Below are 13537 nucleotides of genomic sequence, written 5' to 3'. Positions count from 1 at the left end.
GATGTAGTAATCGTATCTGTCTCTAAAACCCCAACATTTATCTTAATTCATAAAAACATAAACGTCTCCAAACTACGTCTCGTTCACACACTCTGACGAGCACATACACCCGCAGAACACGGGGACACTACATCTTCAAAATAATGAATATGGTGAATATTGTCGTGTGTGTCTGACCCTCTCTCCTTGGCGTCTAAGTTGTGCACCAGTTGGTCTCTCTGGTTCACCAGTGAAACCAGCTCCTGCAGCAGCAGCTGCTCTCGGACTTTATGATCCCGAGTCTTCTGCCACTCTGCAACAAAGAGACAAAAGATTTCAATAAACACGAGAGGAAGACATGTCCCTTTTTTTTGTTTCCTGTCTTGTAAACTGAGCACGCTTCATGACGTTATGTATAAGAGGTAACTGTGCTCAGGCCCGGTTAGTCCTGGAGCAGTGTGAGTGCAGGCCAGTGGGGGAAAGTGGGGGGGGCAACCGTCTTACCTTCGATGGCCATCATGTCCCTCAGCTCCTTGTTTAACAGCTCAAATCTTCTCTCCAGGTCTTCTTCTTCCAGCCTGTCAGAAACAAAGACGCATCACACCAAGACTTCAGCAGGAGATTTGTTTCAGGGAGGAGCAGCAGCTGAGAGCTTTGGAGAGCTAAAAAAATAATCTTGTTTTTGATGTTTTACAGTTTTTATATTTACATAAAGAGCAGCAAATAAAATGTAAAAAAATGCATTGATGGGGAAAATGTTTTAATTATTTATTGTCAAAAGAAAGTCACCAGAGGGTGGCGCCCTCCTCCTCTGTAACAGAAGTGTGTGTGTGTGTGTGTGTGTGTGTGTGTGTGTGTGTGTGTGTGTGTGTGTGTGTGTGTGCGCATGTGGTTGTGGTTGTGTGTGTGTGTGTGTGTGTGTGTGTGTGTGTGTGTGTGTGTGTGTGTGAGTGTGTGTGTGTGTGGTTGTGTGTGTGTGTCTGTGGTTGTGTGTCATGTGTGAGTGTGGGGTTTTGTGTGTGTTTATGTGCATGTGAGTGTGTGTGTGTGTGTGTGTGTGTGTGTGTGTGTGTGTGTGTGTGTGTGTGTGTGTGTAGAAGTCTTACAGCAGCTGCAGCTGGTCCTGCCTCCTGATTAAAGCGTTCTTCTTGTTGACCAGCGTGAACCATTCCTGGATCAGACGCTCCTCCTCCACCTTATCACTTCCTGCAACACAAACCACATCAGCATAAACATCCCCGCGCTGTCAGTCCTCGTCTCTCTGACTTCATTAAACATAAAGAGTACAGCGTTATTTTGCCTGTTGTCTCCAACAACTTCCTGATTTCTGAACGTGTCACCTGTTTCCAGCAGCTGTCGGAGTTTCCTCTCCACCACCCCGGCTCTGTTGTCGATGTGGTTTTGTTCGGCCTCCAGAGCTTCCATCTGACTCAGCACATACTGACTGGCGTCCTGGATACATTACATTCATTCAGAAACACTTCCAGATGTACAGACGGACTCTCTCTGTTACAGAATGAAAGAATGAGCTGATAACCGACCTGGCCTTCTGCTCGTCCCTCCTCGACCACGGCGTCTGTTCCCTCTGTGACACCAACACAAATCAAATAAACAGCTGGTGTTAACGAACTGGGGGAATAAACATTTCAAAATAAACCTGCAAGGCCTGCATTGTCTCTTCAAACACTAAATCGTCGGCATTTTGCACTTCACCATCGGCTTCATGTTTCAACACCGGAGGTTCCCGCTTGATCAGTACTGAACCTGCTTCCCTCTGACTTGTGTAATTGTACTCATGTTAAAAGTGTTTGAAGCTTCAGTCTTCATGCTTTCACCCAGTCACAAAGCTTTAAAGGCCCTAACACACATGCCAGGCGGCAAAGAACTAGTGGCGACGAAGGCGTCTGTGGCGTCGCCTCACGTCTTGGTTAAAAAGTTGCACTTGAACACACCGCAAAGACTACAGCCGACGGCCAACCACCACGTACGTTCTGCTCATGAGTGAGAGGAAATAACTCTCCATGCCAGCCGGCGGCAATAGTTCGTTGTTATGATATCAGAAGACCACACCGCTGTCGCTCACCACTCGTATTATAGGTAGTATACTAATGGAGAATAATGTCTGATAAAAAGTTGAAAATGGCGCTGGCGTTGTCAGTCCTTGGTCTTTTAGTGGAAAAAGAAAAGAAGAGGAGACAAATAAGGAGAAACCGCACTAATGGGTGAAAGCATGGAGACTACAGCAGCATGCTCAAGGGGCTTTACTGAACCTCAGAGAGCTGGAGAGAAATTAAACCTCCCAACAGCCAATCAGAGAGATCCCTCTCACCGACCGCGCTGATGCTGACCAATGCCGATTCAACATGTCCAATCGGCCGGAAAAAGGCCGACAGGTCGTGACAACCACTCGCCGACAGTCCAACTAGGACCGACAGCTGACGATCTCCTTGATGTGTCGGGGCCTTAAGGACTTTTAGAAAACTGAGAAAGTTACAAAATGTATGTTACCGCTGAGTTAGGAGGTAAACGTTATGTTTGAACTCTGAGTTTTTTTATGACGCCATCTTGAGCTAAGTGTGTTTGATTTGATGTTCCTGGGTCGTGGGTGGAAGTTGTAACCTCACCTTGACTTGTGCCTAAAATTGTTAGCTGCATAAACACTTTGGAAGAAAAATAAGAGAACTCATAAATAAACCAGGAAAGGCTGTTGCAGCAGGTGTTGCTGCGCCGGCCCTTTAAAAAAGGCTGATGTCTGTTTGAGCTGAAACTGTTTCTGACGGAGAGACTCACCAGTTTCTGACTTTCTCCGGGTGATTACACTTTCCTCCGCCCCTGCTACGACCTGCAGACAGAAGAGTTCTTTATATTTCACGGGAAAGTTTTACTTATGTTCTAAATAAAATAACTGAAAAACGGATCATACCACTGATATTTCTCCTTCGTCCAGTGATCCACTTCGCCGCTGTGACCTCCTCTTCTTCACCAGATCGGCGTCTTTGACATGAGAGAATGCTGACTTGGACAGGAAATGAGTCCTGGGTGGTGCGACAGGTATCTGCGCCCCAGCGACCTGCATCCGTTTGGTTCTCGGAGGAGGAACCACGTCTGTACTGGTTTGACTCTCCTCTGCAATGCCTGCTGTCCTATTAGCCTCCAGGCTGATCCCCTCCTCCTGCAGCCTCTGGGCGCAGTAACGCACCGTCGCCTCGGGGTCCTCGGGGGTCTCCCTGTCCGCTGCGACCGCGTAGCTGGACTCGCTGCTGTCCTTGTCGATGTGCAGCACGCTCAGCTGCTGGCCCGTGAAATGTGTGCGGATCTGGTTGAGGTAGGTCATGACGATGAGACGGTCAGGTACGGCTAACATGTCCATGTCTGAAGGCTCCATCAGACGGGAAATACCAAGTTCAGCAAAGCCGTCAAACGCCTGCAGGAGGACGTGAGATGTAGGGTCAGATTAGGAATTATACACCAGCACATTAAAACAACATAAATTACAATAATGCAAAGTAATCATCATTTTAATGTTTGATCCAACTTTTTATTCAGGTAACAAATAATCTGATCAACGCATCGTTAGAGGGCTGCACGGTGGTTAAAAATAAAAATAAATTAGTCCTGTCCCCCCAGGACTGGTGGTTTGTCCTGCAGGGGGGGGCAGGAGGTTTGTGTCAGCAGACCTGAGCGTGCGGGTCGGAGGAGCTCAGACAGGTGGGGGGGGGGGGGGAGCTCAGACAGGTGGGGGGGAGGAGCTCAGACAGGTAGGGGGGGAGGGATGGGGAGCCAGTGGAGGTCATGAAGGACGGGGGTGATGTGGTCACGGGTGCAGGAGTGAGTGAGAAGACGAGCAGCTGAGTTTTGGATATATTGCAGTAGTGTGGTGTGTTTGCAGAGAGGGATTTGTAACAGCTGTTTGGGGTTTAAATAATCATCTTCCTCTGAAACAAAAAGGTCTCTCTCTGCAAGGATCCTTTCTGTTATAACGAACTTTAGCCAAGAACATTTCCCCAAACAGTCGTTAAAGTCGGTTTCATTGCTGCAAGCTGAACAAGTCTAACTTTATATTTATTTATTATATACACATTCATAAACGTACGAAATAAACTCTTTAATAATTTACCTTTTTGTTGTTTGACTTGATGTCATACGGGTCCAGCATTTCAAAGTTTCTAAACAAAGAAAAAGACAGAAAATAACAGAGTTAATACTTAAAGGTCCCATATTCTGTAAAATCCACTTCACCCTGTTTTTCTAACTCTAATATGTGTCTCTAGTCTATAAACCCTCCAATGATGAGAAAAGTTCATCCTCTCCGTCTTTTGCCTGCTCCACTTTTCAGAAAATGTGTGCTCAAACAGGCCGTTTGGAGATTTTCCCTTCATGACATCACAAAGGGCAGTAACCCCTCCCCCAGGTGGGTGACACTCCCACAGCTAGGTGTTTGTTCTGCCCTCTGAGTCTGCCTTCTCACCGTAATCAATAGGACATGGAGCGAGAAAGCCAGAGACACCCAAGCCCTTCACATTTGTTCACATATTGCATTTTTGGACCAATCAGTACAAACTACTAGTGTAGTAGACGGTTTACAAAACAGCCTATTTAACGTTTTTCTTACATCTGTTCTGGGTGGAAGTGATGTAAGATGGCGCAGAAGGCGAAGCCGTTCCTCCAGGATGTGCTGAAGTTGGTGATCTTTACTCCCTTGTGACCCTGTGTGACCTCCTGACACCACTGTAGCAGAGAGTGACTGGATGTCACCAGGCTTGGACTCGCGGTAAAATTCTGCAGAACACACACATAAACTTTATAAGGGACTGATTGTAGTGAGCAATACAACGAGAGCAGTCATGATCAACCCTCTGTCTCTCCTCGGCTCTGCTGAGCTCCGTCTGTGTAAGAGCAGGGGTGAAGCCCCGCCCACTGCATGAACCATGAACAACACCAACAAGTTTCTTTCATTTCAGCTTCTATTTCTCTTTGTAAATACAAGTGAAGAAGTGCGTTTTACATACATCTGACGAGGCGGCTCCCTCTGCAGGTGTTTTCTGAGGTGTTGTTGGTTCTGTTTTTTGATGAAGGCCTGCAGGTTGTCCTGAAGATTCGTCTGTGTGCTCAGTTTTCCTGGAAAGACACAAAAACACAAGCTAAGTTGGGAATAAACTAAAAACACTTCTTTGAAAACATGTCAAGACGACGAAACACTTGTTGATAAAAAAAAACCACACAGGTTAAACGGTTAGAAATACAATGAAATTAGAGTTTATTTTTGTCGATATGATGATGTGAAACACACATATCACTGTTATGAACTCACTCCCCACACCTTCATGTGATCAGACTAACCTTACCTTTGTTGTTCCTCTAAACAACCAGCAGCTACTTCTACTGACACAAAGCCAAAGTCCAACTCTTCATCTCTCAATTCCTTCCTCGAGGTTGTTTCCACGTGTTCACCATCTTTATCAGCCCCTACATGCAGCCAGTCATCTGGAGAAGATGCAACAGTGGAAGCCAAGGACCTGTCAACCTCTGCTCCCAGGACTTGTTCCATGTCAGCCAGCTCCGACATCGCCCCAACAGCAAGTTTGTCTGCAACAACAGGTTTATCTGTAAAGGTCCAGCCTTCAATGATTTCTTCCAGTGCCTTTGCCGTATCTTCAACAGAATCTGCATGTGGAAACTCTTCTCTCATTGCTGCCAGAACTTCTCGTTCCAGCTCTGACGTTGCATCATCTTCTCCTTGGACTGTGACAAAATCGCCTACAGAGACCACGCTTGAATCCATCGATGTTGAACCTTCCTTCGGTTCCTTGCTAAGGACAGATGTTTCCGCCTGAGATTTTTGGGACGATTCTATTTCTGGGGGGAAGAAATTGTCTACGGGTGGTGTGCTATCTGAATAAGTTGCACTGAGACGTTTCTTTGTCCGAGGCAACGGAACAAGCAACCCTGACTGTTCATTATGTTGAACTGATTCCTGACCAATGTTGTCAGTTGCTGTGTCTGATGGGCAGGGACCAGAAACCGTAGTGTCATCTGGGAACGAGCCACTCAGACGCTTCTTTACTCGAGGTTTTGGTACAGGTAAGCTTGATGCTTCTTCTTTGACTTTCCCACTGCTCTCAACGCGTTTTCTGCTTCTCAACTTTACAGGAGCCACTTCTTCAGGAGACGTAGAAGGTTCATCACTCCGAGAGTTTGAGGAAAAGGATGGAGGACCGCTGCCGCCAAGGGTAGCCTTAGAAGTGCTCTCTATAGCTGTAATGTTTTCAGGGAAAGAGCCACTGAGACGTTTTCTAGCACGAGGCTTTGGGATTTGAAGAGTTATATCTTTGTTACTCTCTGCATCTGCTTTCTCTAATGTATCCTCAGCTTTCTTAGAGGTTGTGATGTTGATCGTTTCAACAGATGTGTCTTTAGATATAGTTGTCTGCTTCTCTTCTTCTGTATGACCAATAGCATCGTCGACAATCTGGGTTGGTTTTACAGACTCCTCATTTGTAACATTTAATTTTTGTTCTATATTTTCCTTTTCAAAGTTGTTTTTGCCAGACTTTCTTGAAGGCAATCTCTTGCCACGTTGTGGAAGACGTATCTTCTTGATGATTGAGAGAGAAGTAGTTTGCTCAACAGGAAAGATCTCCGGCTCTTGCATTTTGGTGACACTCTCACATTCTTTTATTTCCAAGGAAGGACTGGCGTTAGAAGAGTCCTGGACAGAGGTGCTTTCCAATGAACAATGTATCTTTTCTTTGTCCTTTGAGATGACCAATTCTGTGTCTCCACTCCCAAAAGAACTGGTAGGTGTTAGGTCTTTGGTTTCAACTTGTCCTGAAGGAATAATTTCGGCAGCATTTTGAAAAAGTTTGCCAATGTTCTTTATTCCGTGAGCTTCTGGGTTTTGCTCACAAGGTTGAGTAGGAACAGGATCAGGACTTTTTGGAGCAGAGGTCATTTGGGCATTTAAATCTTGTTGGTCTGGAGCTTTTGGAATGGATGAATCTCTGCTGGATCTGTCTTTTCTCCTCTGAGGCTTGCAAGGGGCAGTTCTTTGTGGAGTATCAGGCGGAAAACTACCATCTCTTCTTTTTCCATGATGAGGAGGGACTTCATCTACGGATGTAATCACAGGTTCAGTCTCTGTAGCTTGTCTATGGTCCGCTCCATCTTGTTTTACTTGAGTAATGGGACTTTCTCCGACGTGATCGTTTTGAGGAACACCTAGAAGAATTGTACTGTCTTGTTCTTCTTTCTTCATGCTGCAAGATGTGGAAATGGCTGATTGTGTGGCAACTGTCTCAGCAGAAGCATCTTTCCTCACAGCCTCCAAAGGAATAACTTCAGGGATATTCTTGCCCAAGACGCTGTTAGTATTTTGTTTCCGGTCTGGTGTTAAACTATCCTTCCTTCTGAGTGGTCGTACTGGAGCAGTGTGTCTTTCTTGATCACTGAATTTCTGTGGAGGTTCTTGCACTTTTCTCTTTGGTCTTCTGCCTCGCTTTGGGACAACTATGTCAGCTTGTGGGCCAACTGGACTAATGTCCTTCAAATCAGCAGTTTTCTCCATGAGTATCTCCCTATGTACATCAGGAACTGCCAGTGAATCATTTGATGAGGGCTGCAGGGGTGTGGCAACAATTTCTTCCATGCTCATTTGTTGGGTGCTTAAGAAAAAGAAATGAAAAGCTTCAGAATTGGATCTTTTTTTGCTTTGTCATATAGTTATACCATGCACCATATCTTCAACCAACTTCTTCTCAACCAACGAGACAGCAACTCAGCTTATTGCATACGCAAAACAAAACCATACATTTCAAACTGTCTTCTTGACTTTTCTCATGCAGACTCTCACATGAACAACAAAGCAGCACATCAAGGATACGGTGACAAAGTTAACCCCGGTTCAAAACAACAATATAACCACTCCACATCGCAATACCTTACAGCTATTACAAATAAATAACCATCACAACCTTCAGAGTAGTAAAGCTCAAAAGCAAAACAAGTTATCACCAAGAATGAGGGACATGTACACTTCCACACCATGCAACCAAACACCGGGTCAATGTACTCCAGCACTCACCCTTCATCCAGCTGTGACACTGTTTTAACGTCAGGCTGTTCTGTCTCAGTCTGGTGCCTTACTAACAAACTTTCAATGTCTCTTGATTTTTGAACAGAATCCTGCTCTGTCAGGGAATTCTCTGTTGTTTGATCAATACTGATGTCTTGTTCCTCTACTTGTTCACCATCGTCCTTTGAGATTTCAGTGATATCTGCCTCCGTCAGCGGGGGCCATTTCTTCATGTTTGCATTTTTCAAAAATCCATCATCGTTGTCAGTGATTGGTAACAGAGACGCAGACTGATCACCTTCCAAGTCCAACATGTATGGCTCGGCAATTGTTGGATTTTCAATGTTTTGATTGTCTTCAAACGGGGCCTCTATTTTCTCTATCGGAGTACCGTTGTCTGTGCATTCAGGAAGAAACACATCTGATGGCATCAGTGTTGTATCTTTTAGATCAACCGAGGGGACAGCCTTGTGTTGGTGATCCACTTCAGCTACAGTAGAGGTAGATGGCCCCAAAATAGATGCTACTGTTTCATAACTGTGAGACATGGAACCATGCAGAAACAATGGTTTTAGTGGATATGTAGCTGATTGAGGAAACCAGTGACTATTAGAATCACTTCTCATGCAAATGAAGTCCAGTTTTTACATGATGCCAAACATTGACACAAATGATGAACCATGACAAACGGACTCTAATAAATGATGCACTGTTGCATGCTTCACAACATTTATTTGAGATCAAGGTCACTTACCCTTTGTGGAAAACACCTACAATAGCCTTTACTAATCCTGAGCTGTCTTCCTCTTTTGCCGCCAAAGAAGATGCCTGTTTTTCTGTCAGTGTTCCCTCTGCCTCCAATACTTCCCAACCCAACACTCTCACCGGCTCTGATGCATGCAGCGGCTTAATCAGTGTTTGGGCTTCGTCTTTTGCTTTCCTCTCTTCTTGGGGTTTGCTGAGAACCCAAATATAAAGGATTTCAATGTGATTCAAACCAGTCACACAGCCATGCAATAAAAAGTTTAATAATCAGCCTTCCAAAGGGATTCAAAGATTTGCATTGTAAAGTATTGTCAAGTTTCAAAGGCTACTGTTCATTGGTCCAAACAGTCCAATGGTAGGCAAGCACTACACTGGTCACTCTCACAGCAAACAATGCTAAAGCAACAGGCTCTTCCACTTACCCGTCATCTACACAAAGGTCTACGTTTAGCGTTGCTTCACCTTCAAATTTGCCCTCTGTCATAGAAGCAAATATAGTAAAATACACAAATAGAAACAAGGTAAAGAAAGATGAATACATCTTAAATCTTAACAATGTCTCACCGTATGCAAGAGCTTTGCTGTGTGTGGAAGGAACACTATCACTTCTTGCATCTTTGAGGTTTGACTGTGTCGACTTTGCATGAGGCAGTTCTTGACATGAATGCTCCTCAGAAGAACAAGGGAGTGGGTTGGTCATTGTTTCTTTCTGAGATGGAATCAGTTGTGAAATGCTGGGAAATCCAGGACTCCCAGTCAAATGTGGACATGAAGGAGCCATTGCTACCATGTACTTCAGTTCTTCTTGTCCATGTTCAAGTTTTGCTCCAATGTTATCAAAAAGAGAAATCCTCTCAATCTTCAGTTTCTCAAACAGGGACTTGCTGTGTGTTAGCTGAGTTTGTTTATCTGTACTTTCATAGCTAAGCATCCTTGCTGATGGGAAACCTTGAATGCATGAAACACATGGAGCAGTTGTGTATAAGCTGACGATGTTTGGTGGTCTGTTTAACACTTGAGCAGAGGGCAAGCCATTTACTCTGGCCTCTTTTGGGCAGGATGTCACTAATGTCACCATGCTTTTTAGCTTATAATAATAAACCTGGTCCTGTCTAAAGTGTGGCACAAGCATTTCTGCCCTCTTCTCTTGATGCTTCATTGAGATTGTTTCCGTTTCATGCAGTAACCATGTGCTTGGGATTGTTGTCATGGATGCAAATCCTCGAAGATTCGATGCGCTGGAGCAGCAAGGTACAAAACTTATCATATTGGGTTCAACCTTGGATTTAGTTTGAGGTGCAGAGGGAAACCCAGGGATCCTGGAAGCTTCTGGGCAAGATGGTGCAAAGGCCAACATTTTCTTCACAGTTTTTAAGTCTTGATCAAAACTGTGTATCATAAAAACTGTCTCCTTCGATGGCTTAGCACAACAACTGTGTGGATCAAAAAGCCAGTGGAGTTCTGAGGCACCTTCAAAGGATGATAATCCAGGAAAGCTGGATACTTTGGGGCAAACAGGTACAAGACTCAACATATTGTATCGGGGGACAGATGGGATGCCTGTAATTTGTGACGCTCTTGGGCAAGAAGGAACCAATGAAAACATTGTGTTTGGTTTGTCTATGCTCATTGGCCAGTTGTAAATACTAAACTGAATTTTCTTTTGTGGTCTGTGCACAATTGAACCAAGTTCAGCAGCCCATCCCTCTTGCTTTTTCTCTTCAACTGATGAAAATCCAGGGATGTGAGAAGTTAGAGGGCACAAAGGAAGGAGGCTGACAACACTAAGGCCATAATAAACACTTTGGGGATTTGGAATAGATGGGAAACCAGGAATACTTGACACTTTAGGACAGGATGGGACGCAGGAAATCATATTCCTCATTATCTTTTTGTTATCATTTAATGTGTCAAATATGATCCCTGTCTTTGGTTTCTTTTTCAGCAAAGAATCTTTTTCTGTAACCCATCCCAGACTATTATCCAAATCAACTGATGGGAATCCAGATATTTTGGAAACTTGGGAGCACATTGTAAAAAGACTGATAATACTTGGTCCAAAATAAACAGTTTCGGGATTTGGACAAGAAGGAAATCCTGATGTCCGTGCTTCTTTTGGACAGGATGGTACGAGAGACACCATTGCTTTTATTGCTGTCTTATCTCTATGACATTTGCCAATCAATGACACCTGCCTTCCTTGTCTTCTTGGTGCACATAGTTGCTCCCTGTTGGTTGTCCACTCTCTTGAGTTATCAGAAGATGGGAATCCTGGTATTTGTGACATTTTTGAGCACAAGTTTAATAGACTGACCATGTTTTCCATTATATTGGCTTCAGGTTCAGAAGTTTTAGGACAAGGGCTCAAAAGGCTCATCATACCTGATTCCAGATGTGATACAGGAGTTTGGGGAATCGAGGGGATGCCTGTTATGCAAGAATGTTTTGGGCAAGTCCCTACCAAAACTCCCATTGGTTTACTTTCATTATTCTTCTCCCTTAGTGACACTGTCATGACAGCAGGTTCGCTTTGTAATTTCCTCTCTAAAAATGGTTCCTGCTGTGATTCCCATGATCTGATATTGGCTTCACAAATAGATGGTGAACCAGGTATAACAGATACAGTTGGACAACAAGGACTCAAATAAAACATACTTGGCCCTTGACTGTTTTGTGGTACAGATGGGAACCCTGGATTTCTGGCTTCACTGGGGCAAGATGGTACCAGTAAAACCATTTCCTTCTTGTTCTTTTCATCGTCTTTTGATGCACAAAGCTGTAAAACTTCCTTATTATTTGATTGCTTCTCCCAGATCGGCTTTTGATCTATAAACAATTGATTGTCTTTTTTTACTGATAATTTCGATGGCATGCCAGGGATGTTTGTCAAACTGGGACAGATGTCCGAAAAAGTGGACTGACAAAACAAAGGGTTTGCATTGTATGAAACAAGTTGTTCACTAGATAAGAATTTCTTTTTATCCATCTCATGTTCCACTAGATCTACATGTCCTTTGAAACAAAGAGCATCTTTAACTTCATTATCCTTTATTGGCTTATTCCTGCTCTTATCCCAGCTCAATTCACTGTCCATGAATGTTGGGCATTCATTTGGGCATTCAGGCAACAGATCTGCCATTCCAGCTTCAGTCTTCGTGTTTATTTCATCCGTTTTTTCTGACATTGCAGGTTGACCTGTAGTGATTGCAGCATCAGATAACGGTGGGACCATCCTGACCATTTCTTTTAAAGTTTTAATTCCCTCCACTGATTTGTTTAACTCTATAGACACCTTTGGTAGCTCCTCCCATAGTATAGACTTGTCTGTAGGATATTTTACTGGTGTTGCCTTAGGTAGCTCCTCCCATACTGTGGTTCTGTTGGTGGGGTATTCTTGTAACTGCTGCTCAGTGTTATTTATTTGGGTGTGGGATGGGAGTTCTGCCATATCAGCAACAGGTCTAAAAAGGAGGTAAATACAAAGTTATACCCAGTGTTTACTTATGAAATACCAAAAAATTATTAATATTGGCGATGTTCCCATAGTTACCACTGCAATTCCAAATACCTACAGCCAAATTCTTTAGAAAGCATGTGCAGTGTACTTCAATTAGACAGATTATCTTTGCTCCACAAAATAATTTCCACATGCAATGAAATGCAAATCCATGCAATTTCAACAAATGCTTTTCACACCAAACTTTCTTCAGTCAGTATAAGAATAAACCACTACTAATGCCAATAACGTGCACTCCTGCAAACACAACCTCACACCATATTCTTTACCAAGGTTTACTCAAACTGCTGTAAAACCAGTATTGTTTCTTGGTTAAAGAACATTTTAAAGAGAAAACTTTCTCCTTGGGTACTGCTCAAATGTTTAGTTGTACAAAGAACTTCTCTGAAAATCAAATGTTTCTTTCCAAGTTAATACTTCCAGATATATATGTAAAGACATGTTTTAATGTTTGACTTTTAGAATGAGTGTTTGTGTAGTGGTCAGACTGCATTAAGAATCTTTGTGTATTGGTTCCTTATTACAATTTTTAATTATTTATTAATACTCTTGGATTTCCAGACTGACTTGTGGTTGTGTATTTCAGGTGTTTTGTTTCTCTATGGTAACCCTTTTGATTCAGTAGCAGAAGCACCACCATTGAACTATGAGCAAGAATGATGCTACCTTAAGAGGACATTATAAATAGAACCATGCAACACTTCATTACACTTAGCTCAAATTGACAAACACAGAACAAAGGTACTACCCTCTGTCACACTTACTCTCAGAGTATCTCACAGCCTTAATCCACAGTGTCATAGCATACAGTATATTATACTGTATGCAGTACAGAGACATTACACAACTCCACTGACAAAGTGTGAAACCATTGTTCTCCACAGTGACAACAGCAGACTGCGTATATCCCTTCTTGTACAATGATAAATATATTTCTGGAGAATCCTTTTGACCCAACAGGCAGAGAAACGGCCAAGCATTAGTGATAAAACCTGTTCAAATTTGGTCATCCACAAAATAACTCCAGTATACGCTAAGTATGGCACACACTAAAAATGCAAATGGTGCCATAAATTAGTCAGTTAGATGCAAATGCATTATTTATGAAAATGCATCAATGTGCAAATTAAACAACCCACCTCTTCCTAACACTCAAGATTAGTGGCATGTCCGGGACTGAGTGCCACAAACTGCAATGCAAGTTT

The 13537-nt window shown here is 43.3% G+C and overlaps 1 protein-coding gene across 8 annotated transcripts in view; it reads right to left on the bottom strand.

The window, feature by feature from the left end:
• The window catches only part of ehbp1l1a (EH domain binding protein 1-like 1a), a 35502-nt gene that overhangs the window by 1688 nt on the left and 20277 nt on the right, over positions 1-13537 (bottom strand). For 3 of the 8 annotated variants that reach the window (XM_061031499.1, XM_061031501.1, XM_061031502.1), the window contains 16 exons: positions 13472-13537; positions 9380-12276; positions 9238-9292; positions 8805-9008; positions 8060-8587; positions 5325-7640; positions 4989-5097; positions 4592-4758; positions 4097-4145; positions 2903-3403; positions 2772-2821; positions 1521-1575; positions 1320-1431; positions 1086-1185; positions 484-557; positions 178-292 (listed from right to left, as the gene is read on the bottom strand). In XM_061031499.1, the coding sequence (XP_060887482.1) occupies positions 178-292; positions 484-557; positions 1086-1185; positions 1320-1431; positions 1521-1575; positions 2772-2821; positions 2903-3403; positions 4097-4145; positions 4592-4758; positions 4989-5097; positions 5325-7640; positions 8060-8587; positions 8805-9008; positions 9238-9292; positions 9380-12276; positions 13472-13537 (7398 nt within the window). Of the gene's footprint in view, positions 1-177; positions 293-483; positions 558-1085; positions 1186-1319; positions 1432-1520; positions 1576-2769; positions 2822-2902; positions 3404-4096; positions 4146-4591; positions 4759-4988; positions 5098-5324; positions 7641-8059; positions 8588-8804; positions 9009-9237; positions 9293-9379; positions 12277-13471 lie in introns of all 8 variants that reach the window. The other 5 variants (XM_061031500.1, XM_061031505.1, XM_061031503.1 and 2 more) reach the window with 5 other exon arrangements.

Source organism: Labrus mixtus, chromosome 23, assembly GCF_963584025.1.
Source record: "Labrus mixtus chromosome 23, fLabMix1.1, whole genome shotgun sequence".
Taxonomy (NCBI): Eukaryota; Metazoa; Chordata; class Actinopteri; order Labriformes; family Labridae; genus Labrus; species Labrus mixtus.
This window is presented reverse-complemented; position numbering and strand designations above follow the sequence as displayed.